Raw genomic sequence first — 21,882 nt, forward strand, 5'->3', positions numbered from 1 at the left:
TTCTCCCACTTTCTGTCTCCCTGCAGCAGGAGGCCTCCGTGGTCAGAGGCCCTCGTGCCTTGCTGGCGCTGGCCACAGGAAACAGGAAACAGTGCCCCGGGCGGGGGGCGTCCGCACGACCACCACCTCAGGCAGCACGCAGCCCCCTTGAGGGGCCGAGGACGCCGGGGTCCGCTCCGTGGGCGGCGCGCCCCAGGTGCGCGCGGGGCTCCGGTCCCTCCCGCCACCGGCCACGCACCACCGCCAAGCAGACTACCTTGGGCTCGGGAGCTCCGGCCTGCCCCAAAAGTCCATGGGGCCTGCGGGGGGCCGAGTGGACACGGGTTTTTATTTCCCGTTTACACAAACGCGTGGGGACAAGGCGAAGGCGGAGGCTGTCGTGTCAGCTCAAACATTTATTAAGAAAAGCAAATTCATAAAGAAGCACGGACAGAAATCAGAACATACCACACACTGACCAGGATGTGACGAGAATGCGTTATCTACACAAAACATCCTATTCCACGAGTTCCTCTGGGGAGCGCGCCCTCTCCCCGGGCGTGGGCTCAGCCGGCGCATGCGGAGGGGCCTGGGCGACCCCGGACAAGCGGGCGCGGGGCGGAGCGGGGGCGGCCTCCCCGCACGCCGCCTGGCGCGCTCCTCCCGGGGCGGCACCGGCGCTCCGCCGCGCCCTGCATGGTCCGCCAAGTGGGGTCGGGGGCGGCTGCGGGCCGGGCGGCGCGAGGGAGCGGGGCTGGGGCCGGCGGGGAGCGGGCGCCCGGCCTCCTCGCGAACTCTGGCCCTGGGTGCGGCCCCGCTGGCGTCGGATTTCAGGTCCTGAGTCGACTTCCTGCGAAGGACGAGGGTGCGCGGGCGGGGGGCGTGCGGCGGGGGCCGCGGGCCGGGCAGCGGCGGCGGGGGCGCAGGCGGCGGGGCCGGGGGTGCGGGCCGGGCGGGGCGGGGGGCGGCGGGGGCGCGGGGCGGGGGCGCAGGCGCATTAGGTGAAGCTCATGGAGACTGTGTGCTCGAGCGCCTTGCGGCGCAGGGAGGCGATGCTCGTGCCCCGCCACACGTCGCTGCTGTCCGGGGAGCTGCAGAGCTGGGGCGAGCCCGAGACGTTGCTGGGGCCGGGGAGGGAGGCGGGCACCATGCCGGGGAAGGCGGGCTGGTAGAGGTGGGACTGCAGCCCCGCGCCGTTGGAGCCCGCCAGGCTGTTGGACAGCCCCATGGAGTTGGGCGGCGGCCCCGCCGCCAGGCTGCACTGGGACAGCGACTGCGCCATGGCCTGCTGGCGGCCGAGCGCGGGCGGCAGCGGCAGCTGCGACACGCCGGGCATGGCGGCCGCCGCCCAGCGCGTGTCGTTGGCGTGGAAGGAGCACAGGCTGTCGCCCATGGCGGCCGCGGCGGCGGCGGCGGCCGAGGGGAACTGCGGCAGGCCCGGCGTGGGCAGCAGCGTGCCGGGAGCGCGGAACACGTTGGTCGTCTTCTTGCGCTTCTTCCACTTGGCGCGCCGGTTCTGGAACCAGACCTGCAGCGGGCAGGGGCGGGACACAAACACACACGGGGCGCGGTCAGCAGGGCGCGGGACGCTGGCCATGCCCGGCACGCGCGTGGGCACCCACCACCGCCGCCAGCACCAATGCCCAGGCGCCCTGCGCGCGCGGCTCCCCGCCGCACATCACGACGAACCTGTGCTCCTCGCAGCGCTGCTTACGCTGCACGGGCACTAACCGAGCGCCGTGTGCACGACTCCGCAGGCTTCGAACCCTTGAGACAAAGGCAGAGCTCCCCCCCCCCCCCCGCCAGCGTGGGAGGGACGCGGGCCCCCACCGCCTCCGGGATGCCCGATGGACGAGCGCGCTGTGGGTTCCTTTGTCTGGAGCGAGCAGGGCGCTGGAGTTTGAGCCTGCCACCCCTGGGCCTCCTTGTCTCTACTCCCAGGAACTACTGGGCGAGGGTCCTGTCGCGAGGCCTCCTGCGCCCTCAAGTAGCCCTGCCCTTCCTCTGTAAACTAAAAACAAATCTCCTGACCAAGTTTAAGGCTCACACATCTTAGGAAACAAATGTGACTGCTTAGACCTACGCGTGTGCATGTCTCACGGAAATGGTTTGGATAAAATACACTGCTCGTGAAAAAAAAAAAAAAAACAAGCCCCCTGCTCGCTTTTTGAGCTGCGGCCCTGGGTCTAAAGACCCTGCAGACGCAAGGTCTCGGACCCACAGCTGAAGGTGCTCGCAGCTGCCCTCGGGATGTCACCTGAGTCCTCCCCCTCGGTCTGACCATTTCAGGGCGTGATGCCCCAGGGTCCTGCGAGTCTTTCCAAGTGGCGACACACTGGTCGGGCACAGCCTGAGAATTTCTGGCCACCCGCTCGGTCTGACCATCATCCAGTGACCCAACAGGTCTGTGGCTCCCACCCGTTCAAGGCCGTAGACTCAGAGCTGCGCACCTGCGGCCCGGAGATGCGGGTCGCGCTCCCCAGCGCGTGCGCTCCGCGGCCAGGGCTCCCCGCGCTGCCCTTCCCACCTTGCCAGTCCCCAGGTGTTTAACTTGCCGCCCCAAGGCCCACAGAGGTACCGGCGGCCTCGTCCCTATCCTGCGCAGCCTCTAGCTGGGAGCGCTGTGGGCCCCGGCAGGGGGCTGGATACAGGCAGCCTTCCTCCAGAGACCCCTAAGAGGGCTGGACGAGGCCGCCCACCTCCCACGCCACACCTGGATGCTATTTCTAAATATCTTTTTAAAAAACCCACACATCTGGACCGGTTTTGAACGCCTGCGCGGGCTACCGACCCGTGCGCGGCTGGAGCCGGGCCGGACGTGGGAGAGGCTCCTGTACCGCCTGGAGCCTGCTCAGGCATGGGCTGAAGCGAACAGCTGTGGGAACTCGCGCTCAATGATGTTTTAGGCCAGTCTGAATGCAGTTGTTTGTTTGTTTCATGGTTTATTGGAACTGGGGCTGAGGTGGGGGGGAGGAAGTCAAAATCGTCCGCCCCTATCCCAAGCTCTGTTGCATATGTTTTCTATAATGCAAACCTTTTTACTTGAAGACTGGAGCATAAGGGAGACCTGAGGGAGATCCCAGGAGGCGGATGACAACTCCAGTGCCGGGCAGCCTTGCTCCGCAGTGAGAAGCTAACGGAGGGCTGCGCCCCCACACCCGCTCTGGTGGTGGGGTCCGCCGTGCCGGTGATGGAGACGTACTGTTAATGCGCTTTACATTAGACAGCCCGTTTGATGCCCCTGCTGGAATGGCTCCGAAGCGAAGGAGCGGCTCACGGGGGCAGTACTGTCCCCCCAGCCGTCCAAGCAAGCGCTTTATGAAGATCTCATTGGGATCCAGCACATGATTAATGTGGAGGTTTGGGCGGAAATCTGGGGAACTGTGTTAGCGCGTGGATCGCAGGTTCATTCCGACCAGCCAGCCGTGAACTCGGGGCCGAATTCATTACACTTTAATAGTGCTGGGAGAGGAAGAAAATGCAATTTCTCATTCCATTAGAAAACTAGAAAATACTCTCAGCTTGTCCCCCTATTAAGATGTGGCAGGTGACAGGGCCATTGGGGGAGACACGGTCAATGGGATTACAGCACATTATTTTTGTTCGTATAAAATATTGAAAGGCAAGCCCGACTGTGCAGAAGTTATTTCACTGATTTGGTTTTTATGTAAATAAAATATTGAAAGTTAATTAATCCGTGCTAGAGACTAATGATTATGCTTATTATATTGCGTTTGATCGCGTAATTTGCATGATTCTCGCATTGCTGCTTAATAAGCCATTCCAGGTTATAAATAATTCTGAAATTGGTTTCTAATAATGGCATGCTATAAAAGGAATGGTTTTATTACATAGCCAGAAAAGGGAAGTGCAGTCAGACATGGGACTGGCCTCCGTGTGAGCAGAGTGCCTTCATAAACACGGAGAACTGTGACATACTCCCGTCCGGCAGCTAGCTTAGTCCAGACCTGAGTGGACGTGCAGCAGATGAACCATGGGCAGCGCTCTCAGAGCAGTGCCCACTGAGGAGGACGGCAATCTGCTAACTACAAACAAACTATGGAGTACTCAGCGTATACAAACACAAACCAATTACGATTTAATTTGAATTTGGTCAAGGAGCAATGGTACAGTGAATTGGGAAGTAAATACATTTTCCATAAATTATTTTTGCATTACATTACATAATGTTAATCATTTTGAAGTGTTAATTAAGAAGGTTATGTTGATCTGATTACTTTTTCAACTATGGAACATTATTTTTAAAAATATTGAAACTGCTATTCTATTAAATTGTTTCTCAGCAGCCTCAAGCCATTATCTTTGCTAGAATAGTTAAAGTACTTTGTCTCTTTCTCCCTGCATATCCTTTTGTGTACTTTTTGAAGATAACTTTCTATTACATGGTTTATATTTTATTTCATTTACAACTTTTTCTATTAAAAGAATTACTCGCATTAACCTTTTGGAGACCTAATAAAGTTTAATAGACCTCGCTCTCTTTTTTCATAAAATCCGTTGTACAATTATTTGTGATTCATAAGTTCTATTTAAATTTAAACTAATTACCAATATGTCTAAGTTAAGATGCAGAATTTTACTCCTCAAAACAAAAATTAATAGATGGCATTTCTCCGGAGACCCAAAAAAGCAAATATATTAATTTCAGAGCTACAAGACTGAGCTTACAGCTGGCATTATAATTAGGGAAATGCTGAAATTCTACATTCTGTAAAGACTGGAACAAAACCTCATGTTTCAATAGAGGAGGAGGGCAAATATGCTAAATCCTGCCTACATGTAACACGGGTGTTCTAACACAGGATTCTGTGTACTTAGATCTGTATCGCACACAAACAATCAGCAGTCTTTGGTGTGTCATTTCAGCGGCCTGTGCTTCGGACCTTCCCTTTTACAACCACCGGGCTTATCCTGAATTTATAAATGTTGAGCACGACGTTAGACCCTGGGTATTATTTTAATAATATTTTAACCCTCTGATGACATGCATTTACTCATGGACTCATGCGCTGGGTTTTGTTTTGCCCTTTTCCGTTTCGATTGCTACTAAAATGCCGAATGGAAAAAGACGTGTCCGGCACTGGCATTATGAACACGCTGAGACCGAGGGCAAGTGGAGCCGAGAAGGCAGAGAACCACCAGCGCGCTAGAAGGCCCAGGAGCGCTCAGCACCCTGGACAGCTCGCGACCCCTCCGGCCACTCCCCTGGGGCGCCTGGGCCGGCAGACCAGGGGTCCGGGGCTTTCCGAGGGGTCACCCGCACGCTTTCTGGGTTCTGTTCCTCCCACGACGTGGAGGGCCGAGAAGCTACGACACTGCACCTCACCCTAACCCGTTTCTTTAGGGAAATCTTCATTTAACACCGGCGCGTAAAGAGCAGGCTGGCTCCCACAGGCCGCGCCCTGCGCCTCGTGGGGCGCGAAGATCAGCGAGAAAGCCAGGAAAAGGCGCCCACTGCCGCAGCCTCGTCTCCCTTCTGCCCAACACTGAACACAGACTGCCCAGGCTGCGGGAGTGCTTGTCGGCGGGCTAAGGCCGAGGAGCTCCGAGGAGCACTTAGCCACGCTGGAGGCGGAAAAGGGGGCTAATGGGACCCGCGCGGGCCAGGAGGCCGCAGGCGGGGATGCCGCGGTCCCAGCCCGCCTCGGCCCTCGCACCCCTGCGCCCCTCGCGCCCCTCCCGGCCCCGCGCCCTGCGCACCTGCACTCTGGACTCGGTCAGCCCGATACGCAGCGCCAGCTCCTCCCGCATGAAGATGTCTGGGTAGTGCGTTTTGGCAAAGCTCCTCTCCAGCTCGTTGAGCTGCGCGGGGGTGAAGCGCGTCCGGTGTCGCTTCTGCTTCTGTTGGCCCTGCTGCTGGCCGGCTTGGTTGGGGTTCGGGCCGCCCTGGGGCCCCGGCTGCTTGTCCGGGTCTTTGGCGCTCACGGCCAGCGAGGCCGGGGCAGAACCCACTGTGGCGATGTCCTCCCCGGGCAGTAGGGTGGCTCCCTCGACCGGGTCGGAGCTGGGCGCCAGGTCTCCCGGGTGGCCCCCTGGGTCGGAGCCCCCCACGCCCAGCCTGCACTTCACCGCCTCCCGGTGGCCCAGCAGCTCGGCGGCATCTTTCATACCTACGGAGGCAAGCGGAGGGTGGTCACCACTTTCCTGGAGGTGCGGGGGCCGGGCTTGCGTCGGCCTGTTCCTGGGACCCCTCCGTGTCCACTGTGCTGGGCCCGTGGCCGCAGGGCTGAGACAGCCAGGTGGGCAGGACGCGCGGCCCTGGGCACCCTGGTGCGCAGCGATCCTCCGCGCTACCCGCTTAAGTGTCGCTCACTCTTCACTCGCGGTAAAGAAACAACCCACCAGAGCCCGACCATAAAGCCCGTCTCCAGTTCCTCTCAAAACCGTCTCCCCTGCGCCCCAGGTGTGCGGACCCAGGGCGGGGAGGGAAGCCTGAAAACCAAACCACTGCTGGGCCCGGGTCGCACCTGCGGAGGCTGCCGACGGCCCGCTCGCCCCGGGAGAGGAATAAAGCTCCAGTTCTCCCACCCCCTAAGTCCACCCGAACCAGCGCCACCTCCCCCTCAAACCAGAGAATCTGCAAAATGGCGTCCCATCCATCACGGAAGGTTCCCCCGTCAGAAACCCGGCGGCCGGCGACCCACAGACAGCACAGGGGAAAGGGCCGGGACACCACCGGCAATCGGACTGGAGAGAATTCGGCTTTTCCTTCCGCAGGGTCCCTCCCCGCCATGGGCGACGCCAGGCCCTCGCAGAGGCTGGGAAGCCCCGCTCAGCAGGTGCACTCGGGAGCAGGTGCACTCGGGCCCGGGCTTCTCCTTGGAGCTGGGTTCTTGTTTTCAAACAAAATCAGTCACATTCGGAAGAGGCAGAGGAGGGGGAGAGCGGTGGTGAGGCAGGAAAAGGGGAGAGGGGAAAGGCACCCCAATGAAAACAGGAAACAGACAGAGCAACACTTCCAAACAAATTACTCCGCGGCAGATCCTCTTTCAAAAAAATAAATAAATAAACCAAGGGGAGGGGGAAGACGGAAAACAAGAAAAACAAAAAAGAACAGTGCGCCTAGCTCCTTCTTTGGATCTACATATTCCATAGATTTTTTTTAAAAGACGATGTTAAATCAAATTAAACTTTAATGCAGCACAATTACTTTTAAAGAAATTAGTCCATTTAGGGCGCATTAAGGTAAAATAAGGAACAAATTGACAATTTCCTGCGCCGGCTTCTGCTGGCCGTCCGGGCGAGGCGCGCACTCACCTAGCCTGGCATCCAGAAGGTCGGCGTGAGAAAGCATCTCGCACCGCTCCAGGGCGAAAGCTGTTCCCCCCCAAATTTTAGCGGCTTTAAGTTATTTAAAATAGATATAAGCTATAAGCTATACGATATAGATATATATAGATCACCTAAATGAAAGAAAATTCGGTTTGTGGTTAAAAAGGGGGCTTCTTGCATTATAATGTCCTTTAGAGAGACGGGGAGGTGCTTAACAGTTGAATGAACCCGTGAGCAGCTTGGCGAGGGGACCAATCAGGAGGGCAGCCTGCAAATGTCAGCGCCCGCCGCGGCCCCCGCTCCGCCCGCCCGCCCGCCCGCCCGCGCCGGAGGAGGAGGAGGAGGCGGCCGCAGCCCTGGCAGCTCCAGCCCCGAGCTGTGGCTTGGGTGGCAGCGGCCCCCACGGCCCGGCCCGGCTTGGCCAGAGATGCGCCCCTGTCAGGTGGTACAGGCCTGGTTTTCCTGCCCCGCAGGTTGCCCTGCCCCGCCCCGAGGGCGCGACTCAGTGACTGGGCGGGGAGGGGGTCCTTCCTGGGACGGAGACAGGGCAAGGACCAGAGCCGGGCATCCTCCTCGCGAGAATGGAGACTCGCCCTCGCCCGAGCGCTCGCTCCGGGAGACACCGGTCCCTGCTGGGCCCGGCCCAGGGTGCCCTGGGCGCTCCCAGGCCTCCAGACTCTACCCGCCTCCAGACTCTACCCGCAGCTCAGTAAGCCTGCGCCCGGCAGGGGTGGGGGCTGCTCCTGGCCAGCCTCCAGGCGCCCCGGGTCCGTTTTTGGCCTCTTGAGTCGCAGGCACGCTGCGCCCTTCCTGCGGGTTCCCTCCCGGTCCGTTCCCTGGCGCACCTCACGCTGGTATATCCCGGCTCCCTAGCCAGCTGCTCACTTGGCCAAAGTTTCTAAGCTCAGTTCGGCTCCCCACTGCACGCCGGGTTGTAAATAAAGTTCAATGCTCCGTATTTTCCTCCTGAATATGTTAAACTACTTGAACAATTTAAGAGTGCTTTGCACAAGTGAAGCGAACCGTCGCTAACGCTCTGATTTTTCAGAGCCAGCCAACAACAAAGTTTAGATTAGTAATATATTTCTAACCAGAGTAATTTTCAAGATCATTAGGCATTTATGTAATTAGTGCCAAATCTATAAGCTTTTATTACGATTATTAGAGTAAAATCAGTATAAATTTGTACTAATTTACTACTGTTTAGACTTGGCTGTCAGGCCCGGGCGTTCTTATTGTAAATGATAACTGAGGAAATTAAGTGCAAAATTCGGTGCCATTTCTGACCTCCCCGTAAGCAATCCGTTTCAGTCGTGTTTGCAGCGCGGGCCTAAAGCCCCTCCCTGAAAGTTATTTGACTTGGATTTTTTATTTGCGACGCAAGAAAAATGCCCTCCACGCAGGCACAATGAAAACTGGTTTACCACTCCCGACTTGATTAACATTGATTTTTAATTCGAGAGTGATGCAATTAAGATTATTCATTTAGTGCAAATAAAGCTTCCACAAAAGGGTGGCCCTCTCAAGTCGCTTTTAAATAATACCGAGCAAATGGCTTTTTTTTGTTCGCCGTCCAATTGACTTACACAAAACACTGGAAACGCAGCCTGAGAGCAGATGCGAGGGGAGTCGGGTGCGCGCGTGTGTCAGGGAGAAAGACCGGGACGGAGCGCGCAGACAAAGGAGGCTCCGGGCGAACTCCCCACGGGCGCATACATGTGCGCGCGTGCACACACACGTGCGGGCGCCGGGCGTCGGCACCAGCCCCGCGCCAGCTGCAGACACTGCTTCCCGCCAGCCCCGGGTCTGGCAGGGCTGCCTCGGCCGCCGCGGCCTGTGCGGCTCCAGCCCCGCGGATCCCGCCTTGGCCAGAGCCTGGGTGGCCTCAGCGTCTGGGAGCGGCAAGTTGGTTGGCCGAACCCCGGGTTCCCAAGGGGGAAGGCTTGACCTGGGGGAATTCGGAGGCCTCGAGCAGCCGGCGCCTGCTCGGTGACAGCTCTCTGCGCCTGCACCGCCCCCAAAGCCCTAACCCAGGGAGCCGGGCAGTCGGGCCAGGCGGGGCACGCACGTGGCAGTCCCTGTCCGGGGAACGGGAGGGGCTCGCGACCAGCAAGCGGGCCGAGACCAGAGTCGAGGGAGGAGACCTGCGTGCCTCCTGCACCCCGGGGATGGCCAGGACCAGCGGGCTGGACTGCCGCCGAGGGGCCTGCACTACCAAAAGAGGCCACGGCCAGGTCCGAGGTGGGGCAGGGTGCAGGCCACGGTGCTCGTGCGTGCCAGCCTTGCTTGCTCCGCGCGCTCCCGGGGCCTGCTTTGTTGTGCGTTTCAGGTCGATAAATAAATGTGTACTAGTTAATGCGAAGACACATCAGAGTCATGACAATGGGACGCACCCGCGGATTATCCATCTCTGTTAGCGCTGCCAGGGAGCCGCGTCGCGGCGTGATTGATGGCCCGCTTCGTTTTATGACTTTTCTATTGGTCTTGATTTTTATAGCAGTATAAACAAACTAAATCATTTCTTCCAAGACTTCAGGGCCCCGACGTCTCCGCCAGCGGAGGGGGGACAGGGAGGCGGAAAGGGAAGGGGAAGTGTGTGTGCGTGGGTGGGACGCGGCGGGGCCCGCGGTCCGGGCAGCCTGGGAAGTGCCGGTCAGGCCCATTGCTGCGGGTAATTGGCGGCATTTCCCACCTGATCGCCGCAGCCCCGTCCCTAACAAGGCGAGGCCTCAGCGCCGCGGCCCCAAATCTTCGTGATGACAAGAATGTCTTCAGAAATCACCTCCAAGCAAAGTAAAAGGATTTTCTATGACGGATCCAGTGATTTTTCGTCAATAAATAGGTTTTAGATTGTTACACACACGGAGAAGTGGAACAAAGGGAACGACCAGAAAATATATTGGTTGCCCCTAATAAAATTTATTTAGACAGTTTACTTCTCATAAAAAATAGAGATTGAATTTTGTACAAGAGCCTGCCAAGGGGCTATGCACAGGGAAATCATTTCTTTCTTTTTTTTCTTCCCTTCCTCTCTCCTCTTCCCTCCTTTTAACCAAGCACAAAGAGCGTGGCCGGGCCGGACCGCACGGCACTGCCCCCGCCCGCGCGCCCAGCCCGGCCAGGGAGCTCCGCCCGCCGCGCCCACCGGCCTCGGTCGGACAAACAAAACACACAGTCCAGGTGGTCGATTCCGGAATGGGTGGAGCGGCGCTCCCTCGGGTGCCGCGCCCCTGGCGGGGGGCTCCGGCCACAGCGGGGGGCCTTCCCCCGAGCTACGGGGGTCCTGGTTCTCATTCCTGTGGCGCTGCGCTCCCTGCGGGGACCAAATCGTAGGCCAGGAGCTGAGCGCAGCCTCGGCCGCAGGACCCGCCCCGACGCAGCCCTCCACTGGGGCCAAAGAGCACAGGCCGTTCCTGCCCTGCAACCCCAGGCTGCATCGGAACCGTGGTCCCCCCGCCCCCGCAACCGCCAACGACCTCATTTTTCGTATTTTCATACCTGATGAAAAGAATCAATTTTAATTTGTGCTAGATTACAGCCACGCTTTTGGGCATTATTTGCTAACAGAGAACCGATCAGGCGCCTTGCTCACTGTCGTTTATTTTCCCAGACACGCAGTAACCCACGCAGTGCGGGCCGCGTCCTCTTCCTCGGGCCCTCCTCGGCGCCGGACAAAGGGGCATGAGTGGGCGTCAGTGCGGGTAGGGGCCAGGGCTCCGTTCACTGCCCGCCCCGCAGCTGCAAGGCCTGGAAGTGGGATTTGCCGCTGGTGATGGGAGCAGGGCGATCTGCGGCGGAGTCGCAGGAAGTTCCCAGGAAGGGAACTGGAGCTGCGAGATGGGGGGTTCGGCCGAGACCCCTGCCCGCTCGCTGCGAAGGTGCCTTCGGCTCACGGGGAGCGCGGAGAGCCTCCCTGGGCAGTGCAGCCTTGCTGCGGGCCCAGCCCGAGGGTGCCTCGGCCCCTCCAGGCCTCACCACCCGGAGCGCAGGGACTCCGGGCCGCCTCCCAACCCGGATGTGAAGTGCCGCCCGAACCAGAGGCGGGGAACGCTGCCCACAGGGACCAGGCCTCCGAGCCAGACCAGAACCCAGGCTGCAGGCTTTTGTGGATTCCAGGCGCGGGAGCAGGGCCGGATGCGCTGGGCGCGTGAGCTGGGGTGGGCAGTGCGTGCCCGGCCCGCTCCCCTCGTGGCCGCAGCACCCCGCACGCCTGCTCCACCGTGCAAGGTGCAAGCCACAGCCCCGCGGCCCACTGGTGGGGCTGTGCGTGCGCGGGCCCCGGCCGCCTCCTCCTCCCATCTTCCGACCACGGCGGCCCGCTCCCCTCGCCGCCGCAGCCCGCACACGAAGCCCCGCGTCCCGCCTGGCACCACGCGTCCTGCTGGCCATTTGCCCTTTATCCCGCCATCTCAAGGGCCTCAATTAGCCGCCCGGAACACCCTGAGCGACACGGAGGTGTTGTTCACGTGCGTCAAGATCGTTGCTTTTCTGATTTCTATTTACTCAGGATAAATAATCATAGATCAGTTATCCAGTTAGGTGACACGGCTAGTAATTGGAATAAAGAGAAAAGCATCCCGCCCTTATCTCTGCCTAGAACTAGATAGAGCGCTAATAAGACTGCATCAATCTTATCTAGCAAATAAATAAAATAGACAAACAAACAAATTCGCCTCCAACAAGTTAATGCGGTGTATCTGAGTGGAAAGTAGATATTTTCACGCATTCTGGCGATGAGGAGTGACTTTTAATAAAATCACAAGAAAAACAAATGTAATTCCGCAAGCTGGCTCCTAGCAGCGGCAGGCCCCTTTCCTCTGGGGCGCGGAACCCCAGCTGGGGGCTCCCTGGGCCGCGCAGGCCGGGAGGGTCTCGGGGCGCGGAACCCCAGCTGGGGGCTCCCTGGCCCGCCTCACCTCTTCTCCTCTCCCTCTCTCCGCGCCCACCGTCTCCTCTCAACTCCCTCACGTCTCCTCCACTTCCCCCTCATCCTCCCTCTTACCCCTCCAGTCCTTTCTCTTCCCATCCTGTCTCTTCCTGTCCTCCCTCCCCGGCCCCTGTTCCCCCTCCTGTCCCTCCCGGTCCCCTCTCTCCGCTCCCCGGGCCCCCCGGGTCCCCGGGCCCCACCCCGGCCCGGTCCGGGTGCTACCCCGGCGTCTGAATCCGCTCAATTAGAGAAATCGGCGCGGGGATCGATCTTCCATCTGCAGTCATGCCAGCTTAGCAAATTAGATTCTTGTTTCGTGCAGGTGATTTGGTGACAGTTGGGGAATTAGAAGTAATAAGTTGTTGTGTTTGAGCCCGGGCCCCGCCCGCGCGCCCCTCCCCGCCCCGCGCCCACGGCCGCGCCCGCCGCCGCCGCATCCCCCGCCGTAATTAGTGCTGCTGCCCTCCATGTGGGCTCGATTAAACCGTGATTTAGCCGAAAGAAATATAATTATGGCTGCAAATAAAATAATCAGCATTGAAGAGCGATTTCCTTAATGAGACGGAGCGGTTGCACGTCACGGAGTAAAGGGGTCTCATTAAGAGGTGGTAATGAGGCTTGGTGGAGGGTGCGGCGCCGCGGCCCTGCTCCCCGCAGCCCGCCCGGCCCGGCCCGGTCCAGCCAGGCGGGGCGCACCCGGAGAGGCGGCCTCCGGGCTGGGCGCGCTGTCCGGCTTCCCGGGGGCCTCCGGCGAGGCGGGCGTCCCGGGCGCAGCCAGCCGAGGCGCTGAGGCCGCGCTACCTACCCCACACCTGCGTCTTCACAGCCGGCCAGGATCGCGCGTGGGAGAGCCTGGGGGTCGCCGTCTCTGCACGTCATCCTCCGAACTTTACTCAAGTCCTGGAAAAGCAACAACTCAGGTGTAATACCTTTTTTTTAAGGCCTCAAAGGTATTATTCCTAAGGCGTCGTCGCGACCTTTTGCTTGGCTAAGCTGTGCCCGCTGGGAGGGGTGTGGGCAGGCACAGCCTTTTGGTCCGGTCTCCCTGGTAGGGAAGGGGCTCGGCAGGGCGAGGACGGGGTCCGGTCCTGTGCACAAGGCGATGGAGGATGGGGGCGTGCACCCTGTGGGAGGTGGAGGTGCCCTGCCCCCTCCTGCGCACGGAGCCCTGCCTCACCCTCGACCCGCTCTGCTGGAAGGGAGGGCAGCAGTGGGTTCATTTTCCTGGGTGGTGGGAATCAAGAGGGTGCAAGGAGAGACAGGTGGCCAGGGCCACGCCCTGTGCCTGTGGCCCCCGCCAGCAGGTCAGCACAGAGCCCTGCTGTCCTAGCAGCCTCACAGAATCCAGTGTGTGTGGGAGGAGGGGTCGCACTGTGTGAGAGACCCCAGGAAGGCATGCACTCCCTCCCCAATAAAATCTAAGTACATGCAAACCACTGTGGGGGTCTGGGCACCCAGCACGCTCTGTGATGCCATGCAAGAGCAGTTTCTGGGTAAAGCCTGAGGTTGTTACTCTCCTGGACCGGCACAGGTCAGGCTGCACCCAGGGGAGAGGCGCGAAGCCAGGAAGGGCAGGGTGGGAAGTGCTTGCATCTAACAGGTGTCTGCCGGTCTGCTGCCTCAGGCTGTGTGAGGAGGCCCGCTGTGCACAATCATACCAGGACCACGGGGACTGCCTTAAGCCCATTAAAGCCCCCAAATCCAGAGCTTAAGCTAATTCTCTCCTTCACTCCCCAGGGCATTTCCCACTTTCCAGGCCTGGACGCCTTCCCATGATCTGATCCCTGGGATGGGGAAGAGTTGGCTGTGTGCAGGGCCAAGCCGGCTAGTCCCCCCAACCCACACACTCAGCTCCCAGAGGGCTCCAAGTTGACCACGGACAAGGACATGGATTTCCCTGGGAGGAGGGCAGGGCAGGAGGGCTCTGCCGTCCCTAGCACATCCCACACCGCAGCGCCTGCCTGGCTCTCACAGAGCAGAGGCAGTGTGCTCCCAAGGCTCCCATGGCTCCCAAGGCTCCCACGCCAAGGCTCCCACGGCTCCCACGCCAAGGCTCCCGTGGCTGATGGGGCCAGGGTGTTCCACTGCCACTCTGCCTTCCCTTCTGTGGCCCAACGGCTGCTCCAGCTCCTGCCGCCAGCTCTGCATTTGTGGAACTGCACAGGGAGATGAAGAATATGTCTCCCTTCTTTAAGACCATGACCTAAAAATGTTCTTACTTCCTCTTCCACTCACTGGCCAGGACTTGGCCACATGGCCACACTCACCTTCCCGGAGCTTTGCCAAGGCCCTCACTAGTGACCCGGCCAACCCCACCCTTCCCAGTGTTCACACTGTTAGGCTGATGTGCGCTGGGGGTCAGCAGGGGTCAGAACACAACAATATAATCAAGAAGTAAAGGTTTTCCAGACCAGAATGACAGTGAGTTTGGAATCCAGAAGATTCTAGGGAAGGAGTGTGAGGCAGAGGAGACAAGGATCAGGCATTTGTGGTCCATTTATTCCTGCACTGACCATGGGTTCACTCACACATTTGTCACCTTGTTAGGCAGCCAAGTGCACGCTGCAGCCTGCGGGTGGACAGTGGACAAGAAGAAAGAGCAAAGGCAACCCCCAAGTTCCTGAGGCTATAACCCCTTGGGGAGCACCTGGGCCAGGGCCTGGAAGGCAGGTGTATGCTGACCCGGGGGCTGCAGGGCCCCAGTGAGGGGGCAGCAAGGAAGCCTCGGGGCAGGAGTCAGGGGTCCTCCACGGGTCCCACTCCCCTGATGGCTTCTGCTGTCCAGGTGAACACTGGGCTAGGGCATCCAAACCCAGGGCCAGGTGGTCACTGACTGCAGTGTGAATGCCTGCTGAAGTTCAAGCTCATTTGATTCAACAAACATTTGTAGGTTGTGGGCCCAAGACAATAGCCCATGCTACCACTGAACTGAAAGCAGAGAATGAACTTGAGGTTGCTGAGTTTGACAAAGTGCAGGGGCCGCGTGGACAAAGTCTACGTGGGGGACCCTGAAGTCTGCACTAAAGACAGATGAGGGCGTGGCCTTTATCCAGGGCGGAGGGTGGAAGCCCCTGGACTTGGTTGTGTCTGGGAGTGGTGGGCGGCAGGATCATGTCTGGGGGAAAGAGGGTCCAGCGGCTACAGAAGGCGCAACAATGCCTAGGCCCATGGAGGCTGACCTGTCTCCTGTTGCGACCCAGACACAGGAAACCCAGGTTGCCCAGCTGGTGGGTGTGGTGTTGGGCGCTCAGGGTCTGCATCGCGCTCTGGCTCTCAGGTGGCCTTGGTGTGTTGCCTGAGGGCTCCCCAGCACAGGAAGGGAGTACAGCCCAGGGCTGTTCAGTCCCTGTGACTGGAGCTTGGTCAGCTGTCACACCCACCCCCGGGAAGGCAGAGATGGGCAGTCAGGGAGAGGAAGGAAGGGTCACGAGCAGCCGTCTGACGGCTTCCGTTGCTCACTGTGTCCAAGGCCCACGCTGGTGAGAGAGCTGGCCAGAGGTTGGAGGGTGCTATGCAACCACGTGTATGGCCGTCTTCTTTGACTTCCTTCACTTCCATCCCAGTGGCCCCCAGCTGTGCCCCCCCAGGGCGGTGCCAGCTCACCAAGCCCTTCCCCTCTCGGCCCAGCCTCCAAGGTGCCTTTATGCCCCATTCCTGCCCCTGCTCCCGTTGGCATCCATCCTCCGGGAGACCCCTGCAGTTCTGCCCTTGCCTCGGTGAGTAAGAGCCCCACTGGCTATGGGCATCACTGCTGGGTCAAGGGACACCTCTGCTCAGCCCCAGAGGTTCTGTGTGCCTGCCTCTCCATGTCTGCCTGCCTGAGGTGTGCCCACCTTGAGGCCCAAGGGCAGCAGGTAGGGCACAGAAGTGGGCAGAGATTGAACCAATGCGCTAGTCTGAATGCCCATGCCTGTGAGAGGCCCCTGTCTGTCTGGACATGGCTAGCGGGGCAAAAATAAGAGCAAACCAAAGCCAGGGGATTGTCATGCCACAAACCATGAGCCTTAACTTGAACTTCCCGAGTATGATGAAGGCATGTTCGTTAAGGTAAGAAGTTAGAACACAGTCTATGTGATAGTTCAAATGCTTGATCTTCTAAAATATGTACACGTACAAAAGACTTCAAAACCCGAAGAAGTTGAATTAAAGAATAAACTTATTTTGGTACAAGATGTTTAAACAAAAGTTTTTTTTAAATCAACATGTATTTTTTTCATGATCTTCTGAACATGTGTGCTTGGATTTCAAACTTTTTGCACCAAAATAACCTTTTAAAAATATATTTATTTTATTGGAAAGACATATTTACAGAGAGATCTTCTGTTCACTGGTATATTCCCCAAATGGCCACAATGGCCAGAGCTGAGATGCTCCAAAGCCAAGAGTCAGGAGCTTCCTCCCAGTCTACCACAGGGGTGCAGGGTCCCAAGGCCCTGGGGCCATCCTCGACTGCTTTCCCAGGCCACAAGCAGGGAGCTGGATGGGAAGTGGAGCAGCCAGAACTTGGACAGGTGCCATATGAGATGCTGGGGCTGCAGGCTGAGGCTTAGCCTAATATGCCATGGTGCCCTAAACGTACCCTAAAATTAATTTTTCCATGGACATTTTCAAGGGTCTATGGACAGCATGTGGTTCCTTGTCTGGGTCTCTAAGTAACAGGGCTGGCTGGCTTCCAGGTCACGCTGGGGATTCCTGCTCTGGGCCCACACCACTCACACTGTGAGGGTCATCCCTCAGCTAGATGTCAGCGCTCAGCTCCATGAAGCGGCCCTCACTATGAGGAGGCTGCCAACAGTGACACCCGAGGAGGACCTCAACCCTCAGATATGTACCAGCAGCCACCTAGTGAATCAATCCTGAGGAGGCCTTCATTCCTGGAGGGTGGGAGTGGCAACACCTTGTGAGGCCCTTTCACACTGTGGTCACATGGAGAAGCAAAGGAGGGTGATGAGCACGCTACTGCACCTTGGCAAGGCCACTCCCAGGCCTCAGACCTCCTCCCCGGGCCGGCCCCACAGGCAAGGCCCGGGACGAACACTCCTCGTCTACAAGTCCTGTCTACACAACTGACTCAGCATCCATCAGTGCCAGGAGAACCTTGTCTGGGGGCTGCTGGCTACAGCAGAAGGCATCTAGGATTGGCCGTTGCTTGGGTTGTAAATGAATTCTGCACCTAGGAGGGCACAGTGGTTCCTTGGTGCAGCCAAGCTCTGGAGCTCTACTGGTGCCAAGTGCACCCGGGAGTAGGGAGAGGGGCGTGGCACGAGCAGGGCACCGGTAGGCCTGCCACTGTGGTTGGTGGAGTCGGAGTCACTGTTTCCACGCTGGCCAACTCCACAGGAGCTGTGGGTTATGAGTGGCAACCAGCATTCAACAGGCATTTCATAAATATTAACTAACAACATTAGGCCACTGAGCACCAAGCAGGAGATGAGGCCATTTTATTGTTGTTGTTGCCTTATGCTTTGGTAATTAATAAAAATAATTGCAAAGTTTTCAGTGTTTTTGCAGTGAGTAGCTCAGACCAGCACCTTAAGCCCTTCTCACTTGGACAAACTCATTCCCATGGGAATGAGGACAGTCGGGGGTGACGCCCAGAAGTCAGCCACACCCTGTGATGAGGTGGCCTGCTGCCTGCAGGCTCAAGTCTCCTGGTCATCAGAGCGAGGAGGGAGCTCACTGCTGCCCAGAGAAAAACAAGAGGCCTTTACTTCATGGAACTGAAACACTGAGCCTTCCACGCTGAGGGGGGGGAAGCCTGTGAGACTCACGCCAGTCCTCAAAACTCACACAGCACAGCTCTTGTTCATTTTTTTTTTCTGACTCAAATCTCCTGCGTCTCACCAGGGATTTCTCTTAATAAATATCAGAATGGCTTCTTCCCCTCAGTGACTCCAAACTGTCAGTGGATCCTGGATTTCGCATCTCTGAGGCCAGGGGAGAAGAACTGGCCTGTTTATTAGTCACATTAAATGCCGTTTAATTGCCAGTGCAGCTGTTTCCAGATGTGGCTTTATTTTGTTTCTGCCAGCCAGTCTGTGCTTCCCATTAAAAAGAAGCAGCCCGGGCTGCACCTCATGCCAAGCAGAGTCACGGAGGCGGTATGGCAGCCGCTGGGCGGGGACTGCAGGCACACAGCGCGTTTGCTGTCTTTGAACATGGCAGGCACTGCACGGCTCCCGCTCATGTCTAACCTTGCTCCAGGCCCCGAGATCTCAGGTTCCCATCCTTTCCTGCGTCCCACTGAGCCGTGCGGTCCCACAGTGTAGCAGGCATGAGGAGAAGCGCCAGCGACCTTTGCCCAACTAATGCAAGCCTCAGAAAAATCAGCATTGCTCCTTAGAAACCACAGACTCCCAGACCTGGAGTCTCCTGTGGGTACACACAGCACCCCACAACCCCGGGACTCCAGTGAGTCTGCTGCCAGCACTTTCGCTCCCGGGCCAGTGTGGCAGGCAGGGATGCAGCTTGGGTGCAGGGAGCAGGGCCTGCAAGCAGCCCCTTCACTCCCGCAGGGCCACAGTGCCCCGCAGGCACTCCTTGGTGCTCCCTCAGTGGCTGCCTCTCAGAAGCCTTCCTACTTCCCACTTGAGGATGGGAAGCCTTAGAAGGCAAGGGCCTGATCAGAGCCCCTTTCCTTCCTTTTAAAGATCTACCTATTGGTTTATTGGAAAGACAGGGTGACACACACAGAGAAAGAACCATTTCCCATCTGCTGCTTCGTTCCTCAGATGGCAGCAACAGCCAAGTCTGAAGGCCAGGCCTAAGCCAGGGGCCTTAAACTCCAGCTGGGTCTCGCATGTGGGTGCAGGGGCCCTAGCACTGGGGGCCACCTCCCCTGTCTTCCCAAGCGTATTAGTAGGGAATTGGATTGGAAAAGCAGCAGCCAGGACAGGAACAGCTGTTCAGACAGGGGCTTGGGCACAACCAGCAGCAGAGCCCGCTGACCATGAAGCCAGGCCTTCCGCCCCCTCAGCCGACACTGTGCAAGTGCGTCATCTGTTGCACTAACGGGGTGCGATGACTGGGTGGGACACCTGCTGGTCACAGTGCTGGCTCTGAGCACTACCGAGTGAGTGCACTCGGTTGCAGAGGGCTTGCCAGCTGAGCGGAAGGAGCTCCATCACTGGTTACCCTTATTACACCTGCCTCATGCCCACGTCCACACCCTCCCGTGGGGCCCACAAGTGACAGACTAGTTGGTGCTCGCCGCCCAACCCACCTGAACAAAAGCGAAGTGTCATGGCGCGGCCGGGCTCAGCTGCTCAGCTTCTCGTGGGCCCCACAGCCGCTCCTGTCTGCAGTGGGCATCCGGGGGTAACAGCTCACGCCCCCTCTCCTGACCCACCGCCTCAGTCAGTCGCCTTTGCAAAAACTCCCTGCCAGCGTGGGCACAGGAACTCACAGGACGAGTGCCCGAGCTAAGTGATGCCAGTCCACACATCTGCGGGGCAGAGCAAGCCTGGCACGCCGGGGACAACGGGGTGCAGGTCCCGGGCCGAGTGACCTCTTCTCCACTCCAGGGTCACAGCAGTCAATCCTCCTCCTCCACAGGGCACGGGTTCCAGTGCGCTGCGGATGCCCCTGCGAGGGCAGAAGAGCACGCCCGAGGCCTTGGGCCTGCACCTGCCTGGCAGACCTGGTGAACCGGAGGTTGCTCTCGCTGTAACTTTGCCTTTAAAATTAATAATAAAAAAAAATGAGTCAGTCCCGGGCCTGGGTCCTGCCTGCAAGGAGACAAAAAAGTCCAGAAAACCGCTTATCTTCAGGAAAAACGCCTACAAACTGTAAAAGCACAGAAGACTCAGGCAGGAGCAGGTGCCATTGAAGACAGCCTGACGGCAGCGGCCTGAGATGGCGGGGGGGCCAGGCCGAGAGGGTGCGGGGCTGAGGCCGAGATGGTGCGGGGCCAGGCCGAGAGGGTGCGGGGCTGAGGCCGAGATGGTGGGGGACCGAGGCCGAGATGGTGGGGGGCCGAGGCCGAGATGGCCAGGGGCTGAGGCCGAGAGGGTGCGGGGCTGAGGCCGAGATGGTGTGGGGCCAGGCCGAGAGGGTGCGGGGCTGAGGCCGAGATGGCGGGGGGCCGAGGCGGCCGAGATGGTGGGGGGCCAGGCCGAGAGGGTGGGGGGCCGAGGCCGAGAGGGTGGGGGGCTGAGGCCGAGAGGGTGGGGGGCCGAGGCGGCCGAGATGGTGGGGGGCCAGGCCGAGAGGGTGGGGGGCCGAGGCCGAGAGGGTGGGGGGCTGAGGCCGAGATGGCGGGGGGCCGAGGCGGCCGAGATGGTGGGGGGCTGAGGCCGAGATGGCGGGGGGCTGAGGCCGAGATGGCGGGGGGCCGAGGCGGCCGAGATGGCGGGGGGCCGAGGCGGCCGAGATGGCGGGGGCTGAGGCCGAGATGGCGGGGGGCCGAGGCGGCCTGAGGTAGTCTGGGGCCCTGTGGCTGAGGTATCACCGCTGCCCGCCCTCCGGAGAGCCTGAGCCCGAGGGAGCCGTGCAGGCCGCGGACGCGCAGGAAGGGCCGGGCGGGAAGCAGACGCGGCGCCTGCTCAGCGCCAGACGCGAGCCCGGCCGCCGCCCACAGCGCCCCCTCCGGCCGCCCACGGCGCCACCCCCAGCGCCCACAGCGCCCCCGGGTGGCCGGGCTGTGACCCTCGAGGCAAGGGGAAGGCCGGGAGGGGGCGAGCAGAGGAGTGTGCGAAGAGCCGAGGGGAAAGAAAGATGGGTTCACTACCCACTTGGGTACCTACTTAGCCACACTGGCTGGGGCTAGGCAAGGCTGAAGCCAGGACCCTGGGGCTTCTTCTGGGTCTCCCATGTGGATGTTGGATCCCAAGCACTCCTCCACTGCTCTCCCAGGCTGTAAGTGGGAAGCTGGATCAGAAATGGAGCAGCCAGGGCTTGAACTGGTGCCCACATGGGATGCCAGCACTGTGGATGGAGACCTAACCTGTTACACCACAGCCTGTCCTTTATTCCCAGTCTTGAATTGCCACCAAGTGACCAGCCTGCTAAATCAGCAGGAGCACAGGCAGTCCAATTGCTGAGTACTGGAATTCCAGCAAGGACCAGAACAGGGGGAGATATGAGATTCTGCAAGTTGGAGGAGGGAATGGGGGTCCCCAGGACAGATGGTGGCTCAGAGCTGCCAGCTCTCAGTGAGGTCCAACAGGGAGGGCCACCAAATCCACAAACACCAAGCATTTTTGGAAAGTTAATCTTTCAGGTGTTTACAGATTAGCTGAACATGTGGGAAAGGTTAGGGATGGATTTATGGAAATGAACAGAAGACCACTGGGCTATCATGTGACCAGCTCAGGCACTGTTCCAGGAAGTCCCTGCCTGCTGCTGGATGTGGGAACACCAGGGACAGATGCAAGCTGGGAGGCCTGCGGCAGCACACAGCAGTCATGGTGGCACTGTTCGCAGGGTTCGCAGCCTGCTTGTGTGGGTTTGAACAGGTTCTTCCCATGTTAATGAAGGCCTGGGCCGTGACCATCCAAGCACCTGACGACATAATCATTCACAAGTGTCAAGAGTCAAGGGTGGGCAGAAGGAGTCCTCCCAACAAGACCAGCACAGGGCATGGCAGGCGGAGGACAGGGGGACACTGGCAAACATTGTGCCCGTCTGGAATGGTCATTCCTGGCAGTCCTCTCCAGTGTGAGGAGATGCCTAAATAAATCCAA

At 59.1% G+C, this 21,882-nt stretch overlaps 1 protein-coding gene across 1 annotated transcript; it reads right to left on the reverse strand.

Annotated features, from left to right (window-relative positions):
• Window positions 1-685: 685 nt before the first annotated feature.
• On the reverse strand, window positions 686-13,101 carry OTP (orthopedia homeobox). The gene is made up of 3 exons (XM_058656333.1): window positions 13,005-13,101; window positions 5,701-6,110; window positions 686-1,507 (listed from the first exon to the last, which is right to left on the reverse strand). Exons 2-3 carry the CDS (start codon window positions 6,106-6,108, stop codon window positions 977-979), a joined length of 939 nt encoding a protein of 312 aa, XP_058512316.1. The 5' UTR covers window positions 6,109-6,110; window positions 13,005-13,101; the 3' UTR covers window positions 686-976.
• Window positions 13,102-21,882: the final 8,781 nt, after the last annotated feature.

The sequence above is a fragment of the Ochotona princeps genome, chromosome 28 (genome assembly GCF_030435755.1).
Source record: "Ochotona princeps isolate mOchPri1 chromosome 28, mOchPri1.hap1, whole genome shotgun sequence".
NCBI lineage: Eukaryota > Metazoa > Chordata > Mammalia > Lagomorpha > Ochotonidae > Ochotona > Ochotona princeps.